Source organism: Homalodisca vitripennis, chromosome 1 (assembly GCF_021130785.1).
Source record: "Homalodisca vitripennis isolate AUS2020 chromosome 1, UT_GWSS_2.1, whole genome shotgun sequence".
In the NCBI taxonomy this organism is placed as follows: domain Eukaryota; kingdom Metazoa; phylum Arthropoda; class Insecta; order Hemiptera; family Cicadellidae; genus Homalodisca; species Homalodisca vitripennis.
This window is the reverse complement of record NC_060207.1, coordinates 103,997,974-104,021,500: the sequence shown is the minus strand read 5'-3', so window position 1 is coordinate 104,021,500 and position 23,527 is coordinate 103,997,974. Positions and strand designations below refer to the sequence as shown.

The 23,527-nt window shown below is 32.3% G+C and overlaps 1 protein-coding gene across 25 annotated transcripts in view; it reads left to right on the top strand.

Moving 5' to 3' along the window:
* The window catches only part of LOC124368346 (C-Jun-amino-terminal kinase-interacting protein 4), a 152,075-nt gene that overhangs the window by 107,857 nt on the left and 20,691 nt on the right, over positions 1 to 23,527 (top strand). For 22 of the 25 annotated variants that reach the window (XM_046825715.1, XM_046825693.1, XM_046825710.1 and 19 more), the window contains 4 exons: positions 7,928 to 8,041; positions 10,326 to 10,523; positions 13,074 to 13,079; positions 18,979 to 19,113. In XM_046825715.1, coding sequence (XP_046681671.1) covers positions 7,928 to 8,041; positions 10,326 to 10,523; positions 13,074 to 13,079; positions 18,979 to 19,113 — 453 coding nt within the window. The remainder of the gene's footprint in view (positions 1 to 7,927; positions 8,042 to 10,325; positions 10,524 to 13,073; positions 13,080 to 18,978; positions 19,114 to 23,527) is intronic. The other 3 variants (XM_046825634.1, XM_046825734.1, XM_046825729.1) reach the window with 1 other exon arrangement.

The window sequence follows — 23,527 nt, the reverse complement described above, 5'->3', positions numbered from 1 at the left end:
ACATAGGAGGAAAAATGGGAGGGAATCAAACTGGTTAAAAATATCAAATGATACATATATTTTTAAGGATATACTTCAAAACCAAATGTCAGAAATGCACAGATAAATGTTATTAACATCAGTTAACAAGATGACACTGACAATTTGGCTTCTATGGGGCGGTCTATTGCCAAGCACTTAAGCCTCAAGGGCCTTTTGCGAACCCTGGAAGCACACCACTGGCCGACCAGTCTACGGTTTCAGTAATTCTACAAACCACCGAAAACAACCTATCAGGTCCTCCTGGGAAAATTCGTCACCCTTATCTAAAGTACCAAAGATGGTGTACTGCTCCCTTGCTATTGCAGGGCAGTCAAAGGGCAGATGTTCAGCAGTTTCCTCCTGCTCTAGAGAGCGGATCCTCCCAAGGGATACCGACTCTGTGAAGATGCTTCTTCATATGACCATGTCCCGTAATCAAACCCATAACCTGAGTAGACACTGATACATACTTAGTGAGAGAAGGTCAGATGCCACCCTAGGAGAAGGTGACTGTAGGACCAAGCTGTTGATTCTCAGACCCAGATGCAGCCTCCACCTTCTCTCATGTTCAATGTGAACTCATTTGGAGACAGCCCCAAAGGATTCACACCTAGAAATGCCACAGAATGGTTGATACCCCACCATATTGGACACTGAGTACAAGTCTGCCAGGACATTAGCTCTTTCGTTCCCAGAGATCCTCTCATGATCAGGAACCAACAGTCTCATTGTTGATTGTGGCAAGGGAAGAAACGACTTGATAGCAATCCCAGACAAGTTTTGAGTTGAACACACAAAGGTTCAACGCTTTTAATGCAGCCTAGCTATCTGTGAAAAGGCCAAACGTCTTACTCTTATACTGCAGATAAAGATTCTCATGAGTACACTCCATAATGGCTGTGGCTTCTGCCTGAAAGACTGTGGGATAAGGACCCATAGGGACCACCAGATCTATATAGTCTCAACCCCACAATTCTGGCGCCTATGCCACTTTTTGTTTTAGAGCTGTCTGTAAACCATTGAAGCTCATGGTAGAAGAGGTCTCTTTCCCTTTGACCAAACCTTCCTAGAGGTTATGACATTCCTAAAGGGTTTGTCGAAGGATAATCTTTGTGGTATCTGATTCGATATCATTTGCAGACCATTTCCCTGAATCAGGATACTAATTCTGCAGTGCCCTGCTGCAGCCGGAGGCAGACCAAAGTCCTGCCTGCTGAAGACAGTAGGTACTGCTCCTGGCCAAGGATTACACACAGGTACTTCACCTTGGACTTCAACTCAGTGAGGAGCCTCTCAGTAAGAATGGACCAATACCCTCCAACTAATGCCTCCTAGTTAAGGTACCCACATCAACCTTGGCTGGGTTGACACTTAGACCCATCCCATCACACCAGTTCCCCACCATGTTCAGAGCAGCATTGGTCAGTTCCGTGACTATTGTGTTGAGCTTGCCGCACACAAGAATCACAATGCATATCCTTGTGCAAAGTCACCACTGTTGTTCAAAGACACAAACAGATCATCCACAACTAGGTTCCATAGAAGAGGAGAAAAGACACAACCCTGGTGACAGCTCTTCGTAGTCCTTGCACTGATGCTTGCTCCCATAAGAGTGGTGGTAACCACCATGACTGAGCAATGCCCTTCTTTAGTCACATTTTTGACCATCAATACTATGTCTCGAGACCGCATTGACAAATTAATGCCTGAGTGCCTGTATTGTCAAAAGCTCCTATGGTGTTGAGTAAATTACCTATGGCTACTTCTTTTCCTGACAACGCCTTTTTAATCCTGCATACCAATTGATGCAGTGCTGAATAGCATAATCTTCCTAGAGAGAAAGCATGCTGATTTGGATGTACAGAGTGCTCCAGGAGAGATCCCTCCCAAACAAACCTAGCAACCATTCTTTTTGATTTCTTGGAATGTGGTACAACTATAATACAAAACAAGCTCAAAGGAAAGGTATGTTCAAAAATTTTGTTTTTGCACGGCAACACTCAACCACACAAGGCAAATCGGACTCAAAAAGTCCTGGATGATTTTAAATGGGAGGTCTTTCCACATTTGCCTTAAAATCCAGATCTTGCACCCAGTGACTACCACCTGTTTCCAGCAATGAAGACCTAGCTTGTGATACAGTGTTTTTTGATGACAACGTTGAACTGCAGGAGGGTGTGGCTACCTAGTTGAAGTCTGTAGAATTTTAAAACGTTGGCATTTCAAAACTAGTCCACCACTATGATGTGCCAAAATTTATATGGTGACTATGTTGAAAAATAGTATTTTAGTGTCACTTTCAAATGTATATAATACAATTTTTTTTCTTGTACTTAGTACTTGTACAATAATTTTTTGTTTATATTGAAACGTTGTTTACTTTCTGGATAATCCTTTATTATTTGGATATCTGACAGTTGGTTAAAAGTTTGTGTAAAATGACAAGAACTATAAATAAATTTATTATTTGATATTTTTAAACCTTTTAATACAATTTCATTTTGACCTTCTCCAAAATTAGTGCAGGTGGTGGTTGAATAATTCCTCTATTAATTTTATACAAAACTAGACTGTGTGCTTATACAATACAACTAGGTTTTTAGATATGAGATTACGTGTTAGCTTCTCAAAGGGTTAATGCGTATGATTGGTCATTCGTATGAATGGAATTTATAAAACAATATTGTTTATACGTTCAAGTTAGCAAACTTTAAATTTTACTGTTTATCACACTATCTGTAATAAACTATAATTTTGTCCAGGAATGTAGTTTGTAATAACTGTAATAATCCTCTAAATGTCCTAGTCAAGGGTTATACTTTCATTTATTTTATGGGGAAACAGATAACAAGTATGGTAAGACAAATATGGGTAGCATGTCATGTGGTGCACTCAGCAGAAGTGCTGTGCTTGGTCTAAATGTGTCGTCTGTTGTGCTCACTCTTTCACTGGATGTTTGCTGGCTGTTTGCTGTTTGCTGCTTGCGCACCGCTGTAGCAGTGTTTCCCTCAGGTATATATCAACCAGCACTCTTTCTCTTGTTTGCTTATCAACATTTTGTTTTTTTTATCCCAAAAATGTACTTCAATGTCAAAACCGGTGTTAAATACAACCAGGATATTTTTACCCCCTATAATATATTACATGAAGACGATATGACTAAGCCTCTAAAAATATTGAACATTATCAGCATAGTTCTCTCTTGGTACATCATTGATCCTTCTGCTAACGGTGGTGCAGTTCCGATCCTACGCTGCAGTCTGATAGCAGGTGGGTAAATATCATTGCCATGCTAACCACAAAAGGCTATAATTAGTTTGACTACATCAGCTACCCTAATTGAAACTATTTTTGCTATGTGCAATGTCAAATCTGATAGCACTTGAGTAAATTTCATTTCCATGCTAACTACAAAAGGCTAAAAATTGTGTAATTACATCTGCTGTCCTAATTGTCATTAATTTTGCTCTAAGTAATGTTCAAATCTGATAGCAGTCGGCTAAATGTCATTGTCATACATCCATAAAAGGCTATAATAATTAGTTTAACTACATCTGCCATCCTATATGAGACTACTTTTGCTCTGAGCAATCTATCAATCAGTGCTGAAAAAAAACTTTTTTGGAAACACCAGTTGGGGTGTTGTTTAGTAAGCGCAAGTATTGAAATAGATACCATAGAAAAATGTCTGGGAAAATATATGTGTGTCTCCACTGTATGATAAATAAGTTGGTACAGCAAGTTTCTTTATGCTGGAAAAAAACTCAAATAAGCAATATACTAACAATTTACAAGCAGTATAATTTGTTTACATAATGATTAATTTTTTTTACTTAATACTTATGCGTTATACCTACCACACTTATCTTTTGTAAGGAATAAACATTTCCTTCCTGTTTTGTGAGGTTTGTGAGATTATATATTCACATGGAAATTGGCTTTGCAGCAGCATTATTATGTCATGTCAAGAACTGCATGTGTGTTAAAACTTACTCTACTTGTATTTTAACCGTCCCAACCCATATCTTAACATTTTAAAAATACCTGAAACCTATCCTGCACAGGGTAAAGAATGGACAATGTGTTTTGTTGTTGAGAAAAAGAAGAAAAATATACTTAACTACCTGACAGTTATGCATGTGCTTTATAAAATCTAACTCATGGGAGGGGGATGTAACCCAAGGGCATATGTAGGTTACATCTGATGAACAGGTTCATTTCTCAGGTAGGGCAGTTTAGGTAAGTAAGGTTATTTGCTCTCAGGTAAAGTAGTTTGGTTATGTGACAGTCTGTAGTAAGGTTGGATAAGTTTTTGTCATTTTTAACTTAAAGCATACCAAGAGTAAATGTGGTCAGTATTTTGCATAAATATATTTTCCGTTAGAGTTATACTTCAAATTTAAATGAAGGAAAGAGAAACACCGTACTATAAGTTAAAGTTTATAATTATCATAGTTATAATGGTAATCATAAACAAAATCAAGCCTACTGGAAAAATTTGCTGAATATTCAAGGTGTTACAAAATTATTTAACAAGATTTTATGTTATAAGCAAGCAAAATTGGTAACAATGTACTTTGTACAAGATTTGTGATATATTCCTGTAACCAAGATCAAGATACTTTGAAACAAAATTTTAAAGCCAATAAAAGGTAAGGATTTATTCAAAATTTGTCTTATTATTGATACTCTTGTTAAATTATTGAAAATATGTTTTAAATTATTTTGTTTGAAATTAAACCTGTTTCATAAGTCATGTTTTATTAATAAACATACTTTTAATATAATTCAGACATTTTTAGTGTCATTAATTAAGGTTAAGTTAAAAAAGTTAAGGAGATCCTAGCCATTTCAGTTTTGCTTATTTATTTTATGTATTTTCCTAGTAAAGATGTCATTTAAAATCATGAAACACAGATAATTCTTTTAAAGTGCTATGTAGTTCAGGGCGAAGCAATCAACTATAAGTTAAATAACATACTATCAACAATAATTATGATTGTTTGGTGATTATTTGAGAAGTTGTATTCGGTTAATCAATACATTTTCAACAACTTATTGTAACTAAACATATGATTATTATTTATAAAATAGATATGCAAACACGAATTAGAGTAGTGTTATCTGTTTATTCATAGTGATAAAACCATCAACTAATTTTGTATGGACATTATTCAATTACCACGTAAAAATGGATATTTACTTTAAATAGCATTTATGTTGATTTAGAACCTTTTAGATTAATATGAAAATGCAATTGCCTTAACCCTTTTAGTGCCAACATCCATATAGGCCTATACAGACATTGCAAAGACTCCCAAAATATGCTAACCTTAAAAATTATACTTTTTTACATATTATAAACGTTTTGGTATTCAAACAATGAGAATGAACCAAATTATAAGAAAAATATAGTCTCTAGTTAAAGTTTCACTTATTCGGAAGTCAGTCTGTGTATTTTATAAACTGTGTTTCAATCTCATGATTCTAGATTAGGCCTAGGAGAAAAAGTGAAAACATACAAAAGGTTTAGGTTTACACAAAAAAGTATTATCTTTACAGTTTTATGGATAATAAAATATTTTTTTTATATTTGTACAATTTTAGTTGTTTCACATAGATAACCAAAATCAATTGTCTTTCAATTGTTTTGAAGACTTTTTTGTCAAGTGCTATTTTGCATATAAAACTGAAAAAAATGTTCAAAAGTATTTTGGTAATAACCATTTGTGTTTTTTTAATATAATACATTAGCAGTATATCATGTTTATGTGTTTATAATTTATCTGTAAATAAAATAAATATTAAGAGCATTTTTTAAATTGTTTTGATTTTATGGATGTTTTAGTAAAAGTTACAAAATCACTGAAATAGCTTTAGCATTTTTCAGCAGTACCTTGAGAAAAATCTCTGGCATTTTCAAACACACTGTTTTATTTATCATGCTCCAGCACTAAAAGGGGTAACATTTTGTAACAAAATTAAAAACATGTTAATTTAGCCGCAAAAAATATTTTTTATTCTAATGTTAATGGGGCTGGAAAAACATTTTTAATACAAAATTTATCTTGTTTACGCAGACAAACAAAATTATGTATAATATTTATCAAAATGAAACATTTACAAATTTTGAGATATTAGAAGTTTGAATTTTTTTTTAAAATTGAGTTTGGACTGTAAGGAGACCTCTTTTAGAAAACGATCATGTTGCATACCAAAATAAATCTTAATTTTATTGTGAAAGTACATATAAAAATAATAATTAATCATCTTTCCAACTACTGTATTATGTATTCAGTATGTAAAGTATTACTTTTCACAGATTTTTCAGCTACTGCTTTGAAATAAACAAAAAAATACTTTTGTTCCCACCAAAGTATATGGCTTTTTGGCTATAGGTTTTTGAAACCTTTAAAATGATTTTATAACATTAGACACATTTACATTTGACAACCTAAGAATCGAACCCCACACCTCCAGATTTTGGCACACCCTGTACGTAACAAATTCATGAAAATATTTTTAAACTGTTTTCAAAACTTTATGAGGAAACAATATAATTTATTATTCTATGATAATCCGTTCTTACAATTTATTTGAGATATCTTAAATGAAATTAATGTTAATTCCAATTAAGTCGTGCTACAACAGTTGTTACAGTGAAATCAAGTAGAATGCTCCTCTTCCTTCCTCAATACTTCTTCTGTCGGCCCCATACTATATACAACATAGATGAAATAAGAGAAATTCCTGCTAGTATTTGACGTTATGCCAAATAATAATAGACCCAATAATCTATCAGCCATAATTTTTGTTTTGTTTTTAATTATTGTATTGTTTATAACTGATATGGTACTAACCATCCCAAAAAATTTGAATTTTAATATTTTGTGATCATGATCGCAACAAGTATAAATTTCATATATGGCTGTTAAAATATGATAAAAATTTAAAAAAAATATATTTATTATTTTTGTTGCTGGTCTGGTTGATATTGCTTTTGTTATATATCCTGCCTGTCACATGTATCGTAGCCTACAAATGATGCCTAAGACGAATAATTGTTAGTTTCTTTGAGCTGTAATGGAGAAATGTTGCCTAATTAATAAAGAGAATGCTTAAAGTAGACAGCATGATAGTCCGGGAATAAGTAGTTGAATTGTGTTGTATAAGGTCACAACTTAATTTTTATGAAATACGTACAGGATGTTTTACTAAGAAAGAAATTAAGTTTCACTATGCTAGTTTTGTTGAAAATCAAAATGGGAGAATAAAATGTAAAATGTTTTCAAGAGAAGTATATTTCAGCTTGATATGTTTAAAAGTAACTTTCAGATTCATAAGTAAAAGTTATATCATTGTCAGCCAATAAGAAAAAAGAACTGATTATTTGGCTGAAGGTGATATCTTTCACTCTCAGTATTTCGTCGGTTGATGCTGCTATAACTATTATTCAAGTGTCTGATGGTTGTTCATAAAAAGTGTGTGAAGTTAAAAATTACCTTGAAGAAATTGATATTTTTTTTTGTTAAGCCCTTCCATTTCAATCTCTATTAGAACCAAAGTGGTTGATGGTAGATTTCTTTCCTAAAGGAAATATTTCTTATCAATATCACAAAAATTTTTGTTGTGTGATTATAATTGCTTAAAAATATTACCTTCCTAAATTTTCGTTAAGTATGTAGAGTCTTGATTTATAATTTATTGTATGTGACATATGAAACAAATTAATATTGCATTTTCATATATGTAATAATGTGTTTTCTCAACACTAATCCAAAACATTATCATCCTTAAATAATATGTTTTAAAGTTTGCATTTATGTTTTGTTTTGTACTTGTTTATTTGTTTTTCATTAAAACTTGTGAAATTAGTGTTTTAAATCAGAAATAAAATGGTTTTCAGGCACAGGAAAGTTGGGATTTTCATTTGTGAGGATAACGGCTCTTCTGATTTCCTCCAACCGGCTGTGGATTGGGACTGGTAATGGCGTCATCATCTCCGTGCCTCTCTCAGAGAGTAAGTTGCTCTTTCTGCTCAAGTTTTGTGATCACATATGTGTTTAAATAAGCAAACTAACATATAATAAGAAGGCCAAATACATGGCAAATAACATTTTCTTTACTTATCTTTATAAAAAGTTTTTTTGAAATTCCATTTTTTCTACAGATAAAAAAATCGACAAGTATCCTACATTCTGATAATATTCAACTAAAAAACACCTAATTATCTAAAAATAGTGCAATTTTTATGGCAAATGCATTAAAAGATTATAAAACTTATAGCAAGTTTCCAAAAGTCTAAAACTGTTCCCTGAATCATCCTCCAAGGGAAGGGGACTTCCTTAATGTTAAATGTTTTTAAAGTGTAAACATGAGGGATTATGGCTTCCCCTGCCCGCTTTGTCTGTGAGAAGCTGGAACAGAGCTAGTCTCCCCTTCTTTAAAGATAACATGACAGAGTTCTCTTGGGATCTCAACAAGAGGCAACCCCTTCCCCCAAACTAAGCCATCCTGAAATCCTATCATTCTGTAAGCAGCACAAAGGTTTTTTAGGATTAAATGTTAATAGCCTAGGAGTCGAGAACAAACTTTCATTTTATAAGCGCACAACCTGTTTTTTCTTGAAATTGATAGATTTTTTCATAAGAAAAAAAAAATTATTTTTTACCAGTGCTATTTTGATGTAGGTCAAAATGGGAGGATATAAAAAAGGTTAAAAATATGAGATGATAATTTTTTTCTCAGATTATATTTTTCCAAGCATGATGCACTTAAAAAGCAACTGTCAGGTCAAATTACAGGATTATAACAAATAATTGTTACAATCATTGTCAAGACAACTTTATAAAGAGACTGAAAGTTACCACTTATAGGTCTAAGGACTTAGGTTAAGGAAAATAAAACTAATTCAGATCAATGATTAAAAACATTCACTTCTTTCATGATCAATTACCAATGGAGAATCAGAGAACTTAAAACTCCTAATTGTATAATTGGTTTGATTGTGTGTTCCCCTAACAATGCTGATTCTTAACTCTCATGTTTGTTAAGATAAAAAAATATCCCATTGACTTGACACTTAAGACTTCTCTGGAGATCTCAATATTGATGCCCAAATAATGGCAAATGATGGGTAAACGAGGACATTGCAAGAAAGAGAGGTTTTACAATGGAGTGGTAGGGAGAAGAGACACTGATACTTGACAGCTGTGACTCATGACAAGGAAACATTAATATTGCTTAATTTATGGAATCAAACAGGGTCAACAAGTGGCCTGATACCAGTCAGTATGGTATTGATCTGTGCAGCAATAGAAAATAAATAAATAATTAAAATAAATAATTCCAGTTACTAAGTGGCGTGATGTCAGTCAGTACAGTAATGATCTGTGCAGCAATAGAAAATAAATAAATAATTAAAATAAATAATTCCAGTTACTAAGTGGCGTGATACCAGTCAGTACGGTAATGATCTGTGCAGCAATAGAAAATAAATAAATAATTTCAGTTACTAAGTGGCGTGATACCAGTCAGTACGGTAATGATCTGTGCAGCAATAGAAAATAAATAAATAATTAAAATAAATAATTCCAGTTACTAAGTGGCGTGATACCAGTCATCTGTGCAGCAATAGTTAGTTACTAAGTGGCCTGATACCAGTCATTATGGTAATGATCTGTGCAGCATTAGTCAGTTACTAAGTGGCCTGGTACCAGTCATTATGGTAATGATCTGTGCAGCATTAGTCAGTTACTAAGTGGCGTGATACCAGTCAGTACGGTATTGATCTGTGCAGCATTAGTCAGTTACTACAGTATTAGACACTGAATGTCTCATCTACATTTAGAAATTATAGCTGAAAATGTATAGTACAATGGACAAAACAATTTTGATTTATCCAAAATAAAGTTTGAATAAATTTTATTCAACCCTATTTTAACATTGTACATGATACAATAGTCAAGGAAACATAAACAAAGTTGAAATTATTCAAGATTTTGGATTAAAAAAATTCAAATTACTCATAATTCTTTTTGCGTTCTTGTCTATATTGGTTTAAAACTGATAATTAGGGAACTAAGGGTTAGTTAACATTAAATTAATGTTCAGTTTTCTCTGTGCTAATACTGGATAGTAACTATATCGAAAAGGAGAACACTATTTAAAGTTGGAAAATATTCTGGATGAAGATAAAAGAAATAAAAATTATTAATAAAAAGTTGGGATACAAACAAATATATGAAGCAATTCTCATTGTTTAAAATGTGTACTCACTCTATCATGTTACTTGTTTTCTGCAGGTGCTTGTGGTGGAGCAGGAAGTGGAGCGGGGAGTGGGAACAGCCTGCGGATGCCAGGAGGGGTGGTGAGAGTGTTTGCAGACTCTGTCACATCACAACTGACTCCTGGTAGCTTCATCCCGTACTGCTCCATGGCCCAGGCACAGCTTTCTTTCCATGGTCACAGAGACGCTGTCAAGTTCTTTGTTGCAGTACCAGGTCTGGAGCACATTCATTTTTGTGTTATTAACCCTTTGAATGCCACAAGGCAAAATATTTAGTACAAAAGAAATGCACTAGCAACTATATTGCAAGTCATATGCGAAAAATGCCAATGAATAATAAGAAGTATTACCGGGCTTCCGGAAAAAGAATATATTTTTTTTATTTTTCATACTATTTTTATGAAAGAGGTATCAAAATGTTTGTAAAAAATTGTATTACAATAAAATGTTACAAAACAAATGAAACAACATAAAATAATATTAGTTTTGGCATGTAAAAACCAAAAAATGTATAAAGCAATTTTTATTTTTTAGTTTTTATTTTTTTGACAAATTAATAAGAAACAATTTTACTATGGGAAGAATTTTTTTAATATTCTTTATAACATTGTTAATGTGAAAAAAAATAATGGTTGACTTTTTTTATATAATTACTATAGTTACATAACAATGCTTGAAATTATGTACATAATGAAAAAATCATTTTTCAGTACCGGTAACACAACACTAAAACAAAAATAATTAATGCATTACTTACATTTATCCTTTGGTTCTAAAGTATATCTAATATATGGTCTTCATATTTTCCCAAAAAATATGTATACACACACACACACACACACACACACACACGCTCGCGTGCGCGCACGCGCACGCACGCACGGGACATATCAATTTAACAAAATCATTTTAGAGATCCTAACCTCAAAACGATGTATACACAACCATGTGACCGAGAACGTCTTATTTTAGATATTACGCATACTATACGTAGCGAGTTGTTTACGCGCCAACGATGTTACGCGCCCCGGTTGATCACCGCCAGCTGTTGTTGCTTCTATTATTCTGTGTTTTTTTATCTTCACTAATATAAAGTATTATGTGAACTATTATTTATCTATTGCAGGATAGTTAACAAATAAAACAATATTGGTCGTGAAAAGAATTCATGAAAAATAAAGCGTTAAAAATTACGATAACAGACGGCGACGACGGATCATCGCCTGGCACTTTTCGCACAGTAAGTCGGCGACGATCTATCGTCGCCGTGGCACTTTTCGTAAGGGTTTTTGGCGACGATGTATCGTCGCTGTGGCACGCAAAGGGTTAAGTTTTATTCTTCTAGAGTGTTATGAGAAGTATAACATTTACATAATTTAATTTAAATGTATAAGTTACTGATGTTTTTCAAATAAAATGCAGCAAACTCTTCGGTAATAATACTCTCATAATAATTGTTCACTTTTACAAAATCAAAACTTTTGTAGATTTAATTACCTTACGAATCCAAATTTTATGTTATGTCAGTGATCAATTTCACCTCTTACAGCATCTTCAGTCTGTTTCGTGGCTTTCACTCGATCTTTGTTGTATTTTTGTTGTAATGGAAGTGAGACATTCATCCTATTTTTGAAATTGATAAGTTAACACTTGTTCAAATTTTGGAAATAAATATTACACTTTAAGTTAAATAAAGACACTAGCCGAAAAACCTAAAAGTGCATGTATTCTGTTCATTTCCACTGTCACTTAATTACAAAAATAAAACATTCTTTATTATTGTGAAAATAGTTGGACATCCAAGGCTACATACCACTCATATTTACATTTCCTTTGCAGAAACATCACTTGACATCCTTGAAAAGATATCATCTCAAAATATTCCTATTGAAATTACAATAAAGCAGCAATGAAACATAAACATTAATCATCGTGGACAAAGCCCCGTTTCTAAAATACATGTTTTAAAATAACATGCAAATACATGTTATCTTATATTGTTTTTTTTTTTTTTTTTTTTTTTTTTTTTTCATTGAAACAAGAGCCTTGCATTGAATATTAACTTACTCGGCATAAGGCCTTTTTGTTTCCTCCCTCAATATGACCTAATCAGATCAGTTATAAATTCCTGATTGAAATGTTATCAATGCGATATTACATCAATTTAAGTGTTATCTGAGCTTTTCATCAGAGCTCTTCCAAACTGAACAATGCATCTGTATTCAATTTGTGTTAGAGTTTTGAATGGTTGAAACCTTCATGTTATTTATTTATTTGAGAATGTGTAAATCTCCAAATTGTGGTCACTATATGCTATGGCCATTTATTTGAAAGTTATAATTCTTAAATTGGCACCTGTGCTGTGTGTCTGATCTAAGCTGATTTATTTACTGTCTAGCAACATTAATGTTGGTTACCACAATAATCTTTAAATTTTTAATAAAAAATATCCTTTAATAACAATTTTTAAACATGGAACATTTTGGATTAAATATTTACATACACTAAGTTGGTTTAGTAATGAGCATGTTAGAGTAGTATATCAAAAGATTGCAAGTTTAATTATTTTGCTGATTCAATGCAGAAATTTTCTCTTAATTGAAAAACATAAATTAGTTACGCTTGTATGGCATGTGAGACAACAAATAACAACAATCTTGTAGTTCAGAGCTAAACAAAAAAAAATGTATAAGGTATTTTTTGTTACAATGTTATTGTTCTATTGAACTGATTTAAATGTATCATTGTTTCATGCTTCATATAGTGAAAGGTAAGAATCTTCCTGCCTCCAAGTGCACTCAGAATAATTTATAAAATATAAATAATTTAGGAGATTATAATATAGTATAACATATTTAGATTATAAAACACAGGCTGTATACTAGATTTAGTATCTGTGCCAATATTAATTAGGATCTTGTGAACTATGACTGACAAAATATTTTGTATACAAAAGTAGCAGCAATTTTGTATGCTGCATCCATCCGTTTTTATAAATATATGGATTAGAACTATTGCCAATTGAAATTGTTGTCTTGAGTTCCTCATTGTCTTTAAAGTGTTGTCTATAAAGCCATTTTTTTTAAATGCAAGAAGTGAAAGTTATTGCTGTCTTTAAGGTCCAGATTGTGTGTAGGGTGCTCATAAATATCTTAACAAAAATCTTGCATCTTGGTTAAAGTAATAATATGAGGAAGTGAATTTTGAAAGTAAATTACACCAGATGACAAACTTCTGCATTATTAATTTTGGATTGCACTTCTCAGTTAAGTTTTAAGAACAGATATTGCTTTAATGGTTTTTATGTGTTTGAACTTAGCTAGCATTGACTGTGTTTTTAATCTGTTACACGATGTACAATATCCACGTCTAATCACTTGTAAAGATGTGGGAAATAAATCATCTCTATCTCTAAAGTGTTTACTGCACATTCTTAGCTTTTTGTAGTGGTCGGTGTGCATTTTGGGAGCCAATCAAATACACAATTTATTATATCCAAAGTTTTTTTTGACAATCCTGTTTATTAGCTAAGTACTGTTGATCTTCAATCACATTTTCTGTTAACTTCATAAAAGATGTGGGTGAATCTGATGTCCCGCTCATCATTATGAATATTTATGTGACAATATTTAAAGTTGACACTATTTTCAGACCTGTCCTTTACTTATTATTGTAGGTGCCATACACTACTAGGTACAAACTCTGATGGATTTCAGAAATCCTTCCGTTTGTTTGTAATTATCCAATCAGATATAGGTCTTACTTTACAACTGACAGACACAAGAAAATTGTCATAGAAATTACAATCTGCATTCAATAGCTGGGAAACAACTACTGAATGGAAACAAAAACGGCAGTGGATTCTTAATTAAATACATTATTTACTGTATGTGTAAAAACTTTAGACCTGCATTGTTTAAATATAAGCCAATGGCCCTTACTTTAGGAATATGACTCTTAAAATCTGTGTAAAATAGATTGTTATAATTCTGTTAAATACAGATGTATGAATCAGACAAAAATTAAATAATAAACCAGTATATAGTATATAGCTAAAAGAAAAGTAGTTGAAAATTTCAAGTTAAATGTACTTGAAATAAGTTACTGGTTTAATGGGACAATGTTGAGGCAACTTTGATTTAAAACTTATATTTTTGACATTATCCAGAAATAAAGTATAGTGCATAATTATTTCTTTTTTATAGTTTATAAGAAATGTTGTTAATCATATTAAATTGATCATCTATATCTATACTATTATATAGAAATCTAATGGTGTCTCTGTGACATGCGTGTGTGCATGTGTGCGTGTACGTGCGTGCGTGTGTGTGTGTGTGTGTGTGTGTGTGTGTGTGTGTGTGTGGTAGTGTTTTTTATTTTTAAGTCTTGTCGTGTAATATCACATAAAAACTACTGTATAGATCATAAAGAAACTTTACATGGACATTCTTAGGGTCTCTGGTTAACGTAAAGGCCTATTTTTACTTCGAAAATCTCTCCGGACTACTACCTTCTGGTCTCTAAAATTATGAAAAATCCCATCTTGGTCCCTAAAGTTGCATTACAGCAAACAAATAGTATTAATTGAAAGAACCTATTAAATATAATCAACCGTTCTTTGTAAACATTGTTTCATGACAGCACAGCCATATGTTTAATTAACCCTAGAACTGGCAATGGGGTCACTCTATACTGGCGGCTCTATTTTAACACCCTCGCAGACGTTTCTTATAATGTATCATATTTTATAACTGTTAGTCAAAATATTAGCTATTATTTGTCAATGTATTCACAACTATATGGAGAGTTATAATAACAATATCTTATTGTTTCCATGGAAACATATCTTTGTTTTTTTTACAAAATGTAAGAAAAATGTTTTTTGGACATTATTTTTGTAAATATTCTGTTGTGTAACTGCTTAGCAATAAGCTTTACATCAAAACTTATTTAAAATTTTGTCCTGATTCCAAAAATATATAATTATTGTAACTTTTACCTCAAAACGTATGTGTTACAGGGCTTTGTATGAAAAAGCTTGCGTATTTCCTTATTTTCAAAAATACGTAGATTTGTAAATAAATATTATTGTTCGTGGGTAAACACAATCTCATGACTGCATTTATACTTATATAAGTATGACATTAAAAAAAAAAATACATTTTTTAAAATCTTACTTTATTTACATATGTACAATATATACAAAGTTTCATTTTTCACTCAGCGTCACTAGATCCCGCCCTGCGAGCTCTCTAAGATCATTTGATCGGTCTCTAAGGTTTTCACCCATACTGAACAACTAAAACTATAGCCTAAGAAAGCTAAAGAACAATAATAACAACACTAAAACACTATAAAATACAATTGCCACAAATACTATTTGTAAAAAACGTGGTTGACCCGTACTACGTTCACGTCAGTTGTCCATAGAGAACGATGTTTTATGGTAAACAAGACAATAATCGAAGTAAGAACAGTAAATCGGTACTATAGTTAATGCTCTTCCAGAATATATCAAATAAAAATCATTTATATGACCTTAATTGTCTAAAATTTCAATAACTGTACATGTCTACTTTGGCAACGAATGTTCGTCCTTGCCAAATCGGATGGGCCTTTGGTGACGAAAATTCGTTTCATACCAGCTGGAGGGTTAATTTAATTATTTTTAGTTTGTTTACATTTATATTCTTCAAGGAGTAAGCTCGACAGAAACAACATTTCCTATTTCATCCTTCTCTGCAACCGTTGTTGGGCATAGAGTAAGAATAAAACCAGATAAAAGAATTTAAAGTTTTAGCAAAATATACCTTTAACTGTACATTTTAGCAAATACTAAGTATGCAGTGCTTGGCCAGTACTGTAATACAGATATCAAAGACAAAGTTAATATTTAACTATTACTATAAATTTAAAGACTTTTTACATAAGTAGACTTCTCAGGCCTGTGTATGTATATATATTTTCTTGATCGGGGAAACAAGGCAAAATCAACTATGGTAAAAAAAAATACTAACACTGGAGTAAATTACAATGGCCATAAATAAACATTTTTTTGGCATATTTTCTTGATCGTGGAAAGGCAAACTCAACATTGAAAGTATAATTCACTCGAACCTGAGACATGTTCATACACATGGAAAGCCTATGTAATTGGGTGCAAAACCTCGGGTAACTGCTAGTATTTTATGTCAAAATCATAAATTTTGTTTAGACATAGCCTGAAACTTAATTAGTATGAAGGTTTTTTTTGGAAATTTGTCATTAGTAAGTTGAACAAAATTCAGAAACACTACGTTTCAAGATCTGCAATCTGATATCTTCCTCAGATGAATAACTAACTTAACACATAACTGCAAACTAGGTTAATGTAAACAAATCACACGAATGTGTTATGACATCCAGTGTATTTTTTCCTCACTTAACAAAGAAAAATGTTACCTTTGTAAACCTTCCATTGCAAATGTTACCAGAAACAAACTTAAAACAGTATCCTATGGTATCAAATTTTAGATGGGAAGACATTAATTTTTAAAGTTTCTTCCCAAGTAGTTTGTAGATGTATGTGTGATTGATGGTTTATAAGTGTAAATTATGTGCCATACCAAAATTAAGTAAAATATAGGGAAATATGAGAGTTTGAACATGATCAGGGTGGCCACCCGATCGGGAAAACCAGGAATAAGCCAGTAATTTTTCTGAGAACCGGGAAAATTTCAAAAATAAGTTTTCTGTCTCCAAGAACTTATAAAATCAATACATAATTTGATATCTTCTTGAATCAAGATCTGATTAATCACAAAACATCGTATTTTAGCGATGTGGCTCGTGAAATTCTGAATGAAGATTGACATATGTTTATGAGCTACATCTGACGCTGGTTGATCTAAGGTTACCTCCACTAATGTAGTAAGTTTATCGTGGTTAGTTCTACTCCTGTGGCGTGGCAAGCCTCCGCCTCCCCCCCCCCAAAAAAAACACAACTGTACATTGGACAATGAAAAGCGGCCGACCGATCGTTACTGACTTCGGCACTAAACGAGTGGTAACACGGCAGAGCGGTAGTAACCGTGATACCAACAGGTTTTTTGTACTTAAGTATTATTCAGTCGCCGAAGTTGGATCTCCTGACAAAGTTGTCCAACTCTTATTCTTTAGAGAAAATTGTGTTTTGGAAAGACGTGTGTTAGATAGCATAGGCCTAAAATGTACAGTGTTATAAACAGGCTTCAGAGTTCGGTTCGTTGAATAATACTTGAATAATGTTTGACAGTTTAATAAGAGGTGCAACCCGGGTTTTTGAGTACACTAGAATGTCAGTTGGGTTTATACAAAGCTTAATAAGATACCTTTTGGAGAAGAAAGTAGTGGATTAGTTGCAACAAATAACGTCAAGAAGTAACGTGTTCGCGTCCTGTTGCACAGCAATGACAGACTGAGCTGAGGGTTGAGCGGCAGGAGAAACATTTAATGTTTAGAATTGGTGGCGGATAAGCACCATCGTGTGGTACATCGCTAGTCTAAATGGGCGCAAGAGCTCTTGCGAGTGCTGCCGCAAGCAGTGCTAGACAGTTGGTTACAAGAACTGGAGAACAGTGTCGAGTATTAACATTTCAATTATAAACATTGCCGAGACATCACTGTCGTGTGTGAATAGACTTTGTCTTTTGTAAAAAGATAGTTCACGTGAGTAAAACTGCTTATATTGTTCGCATTATGCTACAGTAGTTGTGCAGATGCTCTTAAACTTTACTTGCTAGTGTAAACGCAACTTAATGTCAGTCAACAAATGGCAGACGGCCAGCTGATCGAATCAGCCACGCTCATCAGTTTCCGTCGTCAGAGCGGCATTGATTGTACGATGGCTGGAAATCCTGTCAGTTCTCCGGTCAACTATTTACCAGAACGACTTCTATGCACATGTGACGATCGTTCAGACGATTCAGACTGTTCAAACCAAATAGTCCAACGTGCATATGAGGATCTTTGTCTTATTGTTTCGTAGTTCTTGACTATAATCTAACTGACTGAGTCTGCACTGTCTGTTTATTTGTTGATTGTACTGAATCGACCTTGTGTATCGGCGAAACCATTGTCTCGTACCGAAAGTTCGTCCACCGCTAGACCTCTAACCCACAATACTGGGCTGCAGTTTGCCCCATGGTAGCGCTCTGTTGGTATTTATTTGTTATCTTTGTATTTACATATTGGATACATGTATTTTCTAAACATCACATAAAGGAAAGTTATTAGGTATACACAATGTTATGTCGACATATCAAAAGACACAGAGATGAAAACTAAGGAGCTTAAAATAGGTGATAGCGATAAATCTTACAGAATTTCTCACATATCGCTAGCAACGAAATGCTAGAGCACAGCAGCTTTGTGGCATTTCTTGCAAATACTGCTAGTGACGATAAACCGTCATCGTTGCACTTGGTGTAAGGGTCAAATACAGTACTACAGTAAGTTGTCTATTTGGTTTAAAATAGACTAGATAATCAGAAAGTTTCGACCGGGAAAACCGGGAATTTGAAAAGAGGTTTTGAGTGGCCACCCTGATAATCTTATAACCACTACAGGCTATGTAGCCCCAAGGACATTGATCATCTACCTGTTATAGCCTCCAAAGTGGACAGACTTGTAACACTTATTGTGTTTGGCAGGCTGTGGCGGACTGTCCGCTGCTACCAGTCAGGTGCCTGAAGCTCCTACTGTGGCGGACCACCCTTCCGACAGGGACAAGCCTCTGTCTATGCTGGTCATGTCAGGAGGAGAGGGCTACATCGACTTTAGAATTGGTACAGTATTCTTGTGAAAACATTTTATGGTTTTGTCTTTATTTACCAGATAGAACTATTTTTTCTTTGTTTTTTATAAAGTTTAATCACATTTCGACTTTGGAACTTAGACTATACTACAGAAATTTAATACAGAGAAAGTTTGTTGCTAATGAAATCATATAATCATTTGTTTTAAATGGCTGAGCTAAAATACTTTAAATATCATATCCTAAATTCTTACACAAAGAATAAATTCAATTATTCTTTATGTAAAACTATTTAAATCAATTACCTGGCTACCTCTATAAGTATGTATTTTTATTAACATATTTAATATTTCCAAAAGCAATGTTTTGGGCATAAAATTTGAACCTTTGACATTTTTAAATGTTTATTTTTATTTATAGTGACAAAAATATTGATTTTATATCAAATTCAAATATTCTATTATCTATAAGTGCTCTCTGTAATGTACTGAACAAAGAAATATGGTACTGTTTACTCTATTAAATTAATTGATAATCTTCAGATGTTTACATTGATTAAATAAGCAGTGTCTGCTAATACGATTTAACAATACTACTAATCCAGAATTGTCTTAAAATATAGATTTTACAGCAAAAGTTTATGATTTAGTTGATTGTAGAAAATGAAATATTTGTTATATAAGCCATTTATACTAACGTTCATCCTGATTTTAACTCCATAAGAACAATAGTAAACTTCAAACACCTATGACCTAATATTTGCTTTATAATCATAAAATCATGAGAGATCTCAGTTAATTAATATACTTTAATTATGCTTTTTTAAATATTTTTATTGGTTATTCAGAAAAAAGTTTCAAACCCTTTGTACTTTGTTACTAAACTATTAAAACATATACACTTTAAAAGAAGAACTAAAATGCATTTGAATATATATATATATATATATATATATATATATATATATATATATATATATATTTCCATAATTCCATGACCAAAAATAAGGGTGTACACGTGAGTGGAGTTTAACATTGTACTTATGAGGTCATTTCACTACAGCCACCTCTTAAATTCATTACCATTTTTGCCAAATAAGATTATTTCCAAGTTTTGAATAAATTGTATAACCTTTTAAATATAAATTATTTTTTAGCTGTCAGTGCTTCGTTTAGGTATTAAGCTGAACATGAAAAATTTAAATATGAAAATAGTGAACACCTATAAGTGTACAGGAATTGTTTTGCAATGCCATTTTTAAATTGAGTAATTGAAATTTGCTTGTAGTAATTTTTTCTTGCAATGCTATTCTAATTTTAAAGTATATCTTTGTTATCTGTCTTTGGGCATAATATTTTATGAAAATTCCTATAAACAGATATTTAGATAACAGAGTTAATTGGACATGTCATATTTTTGTCAAGGAACAGTTCCAAAATTACCATAGTCTAAAGATTATTAATACATCATTGATTTATATATATACATACATACATACAGGTGTTCACAAAAGGGTGTCACAACACAGACTTCTGTGGGTGATAGTATTTATTATTTCAAACAATAAATGTCATATAAACATAGATTGAGAAATGTCTTATTTAGCAGCTAGCCGCCATTTTGTATTTTTTATAAAGAAATTACTATCTCTAAAACTATTTAAGTTAAAGAAACCAAATTTGGCACATAAGTTTGAATAGATAAGAGGAAAATTTGAAAAAAGTATTGATTTTTTCTTTAATATTAACAAAAAGGTGTCTGATGAAAATATTTAAAATGAAATAACAAAACAAACCAGTATAATTATAAACAATTTACTAGACACTAACTGTTTGAACAAATTTATTACAATTTAAACGAAATCCGTCAGTGCATAAGCAGACACAACTACTTTAAAGCTAGATTTGCACAAGATACAAACTCAAAAATTTTGTCTTTTGGTAGGCTTCAGCGGTTTTATATAGGTTATAAATATTTTACAGTATACCAACTATTTTGAAAATTTTATTGCAATTCTAACAGTACTTTTTCCAACGAAATCCATCAACCCATAAGTGACCATTACCACTTTAAAGATATGTTTGCACAAGCTAGGAGCAACAAACAACTGATACCTCTCAACTGTGACCTGTTTGGCATTCCTGGCTTGTGCAAGTGTACCTTTAAAGTGGTCGTGCTCACTTATGCGTTTACGGATTTCGTTGGAAAAGTATTGTTGGCATTTATATATATGTATACAATGCAATTAATTTTGTTGTACATAAAATAAATTAACCGTGCTTTGCATTTTGTTAACGTTTTGCTATGAAAGTTTGGGCTCACCAAAGAATTGGAGCTTTGTAAGTGGTGATTGTTATTGAAATAAAAGTTTGCTAATACACAATAGTTAATGCAAGCTAACAATAACAAAAACAAACAACAACAAACAAAAAAACATGCAAGTGTAACATTAACCCTTTGAGTGCCACGGCATTGGCATATCAGACGCGGTTAAACCTCATAAATCGCTGGTGTTGATTGAATCGGCGATCCGTATTTAGAAGATATTTAATATAGTATACACAGTTAAAATATCCACATAATCATATAGCTGCATTCAATGTTGCAATGCATTGATTAGTGCCCCTTTTATTTTATTTTCTTTTTTATAGGTTTTAGAATAATAATTAAATATGATGTTGTTATGGTCTGTCAACCAATGAATTTGTCAGATACTAGTTATGCGTTTGGCTAGTAGCACTGTTTACATCATTCCGTAATTGTGTGTTTTCTTTAAAAATAAATCATAAAGCTGTGTACAATTTACATTTATTAGTGTAATAATATTAATTTTTATGATTCCATAGCAACAAGCTTCTGTTTGTTTTATTGTTTCCAGTATTGCTGTCAAGTACATAAAAGTTTGATGATCTATTGTTGACATTAGTTTATTATGGAAAAGTATAATATTATACTTGAATTTTATTTATACCTTTAATTTGATGGCCTTTTGTTTGGTAAAGCTAAAAAATTACAAATAGACAATAATTTTGAATTCAACTTAAAAGTAAAAAAATTTATAAATCATATTCAAAATATGTACTAGATTATTTTTACCATAAATAGTATGTATTCTTCATTTTATTACAAAAAAATTGGAATATTTGTAGAGTGGCTATTGAATTTTTTTTCAAAAAGCTTGCAAATATACAAAATTCTGGCTAGTAATTTAAGGGGGTAACATAGCAAAATAGCTCCAGCACTCATTAACTTTCTGTAAGATTTCCATACCCATTATATATATACATAAATAAATACAACGGAGTATCGAGGGGCCCAACGGACCATAACAAAATTGATATGGCAGATACAGATGAACAGATTATCCTTTGACTTACTGACCCCAAAATTAAGAGGGGTTTTCTTTGAACTAAGAGGAACCTATGAACCAAGTTTCGTCTTAAGACCCTTCTATTAATTGTTATCTAACAGACGTATAGACAGACAGACGGACTGCTACAATAGGGACATCCAATATACTGCTACAATAACTATAGGGACATCCTTGGACTGAGCTTATGTGTGTGACAAGTGCCAATTATATACTGTGTTAACCAAGTTCATATTAGTGTTTTAGAAAGAAAAGTGTAAAGGGTGTTTTGGCTAAGTATTTAAATAATTTTGAGATAGTAAATTTTACTCTATAAATTTAAGTATTAGGATAAATAACATTGTAAAAAACTCACCTATACAGTTCACTCAATCACATGTTTTTTGACTGTTGGATTAACTGTGGTTTATTATTTAAAAAGCTTAGGGTTGTGAAAATCACTGCAAGTAGTTAAGATTTTATTAAAAACTAACACTTCTTCCAGTGTCTCCAATAAAGAAATAGTAGTATTAACAATCTCTTAGTTTTATTTTTTGACAAGAAGTTATAACCTGCATTTGATAACTGTGGTAGTTTCCTGTCTGAGACTATTCCATCCCCAACCACAGCACAACCGAACTTTGACATTGACAATTGATAAAGCTTTGACTATTATCTTGATTGTGTTGACCTTGAAACTTGACTGAGGTTTGTTTAATACATCTTGTGTTATCTGATAACGAACAAGTTTGATTACTTGCAATCCCTAACTATTATTCCTAACTAACTTAATATTTATTCCCAAGTATTTCTTTTCTGCCAGAAATATTATATTATAACAAATAATATCTCAATAACTCTTCAATATTTTCAATAACTTGGCATCCTTCACAACCAGAGCACCAGACTACTACCACTCTAAAGCTAAAGAGCAAACACTCACTGGTGCCTGCATCTCAGCGATGCAACACGACTACAACAGTGTAACTGCTTGAATCACATCCAAGAATCCGAAGGCAACTGGCTCAGTAAATTTTGAGTTTAGGAAGTGGACTGTATATTCTTTATATTATAACTCAAGATAATAATTATAAAC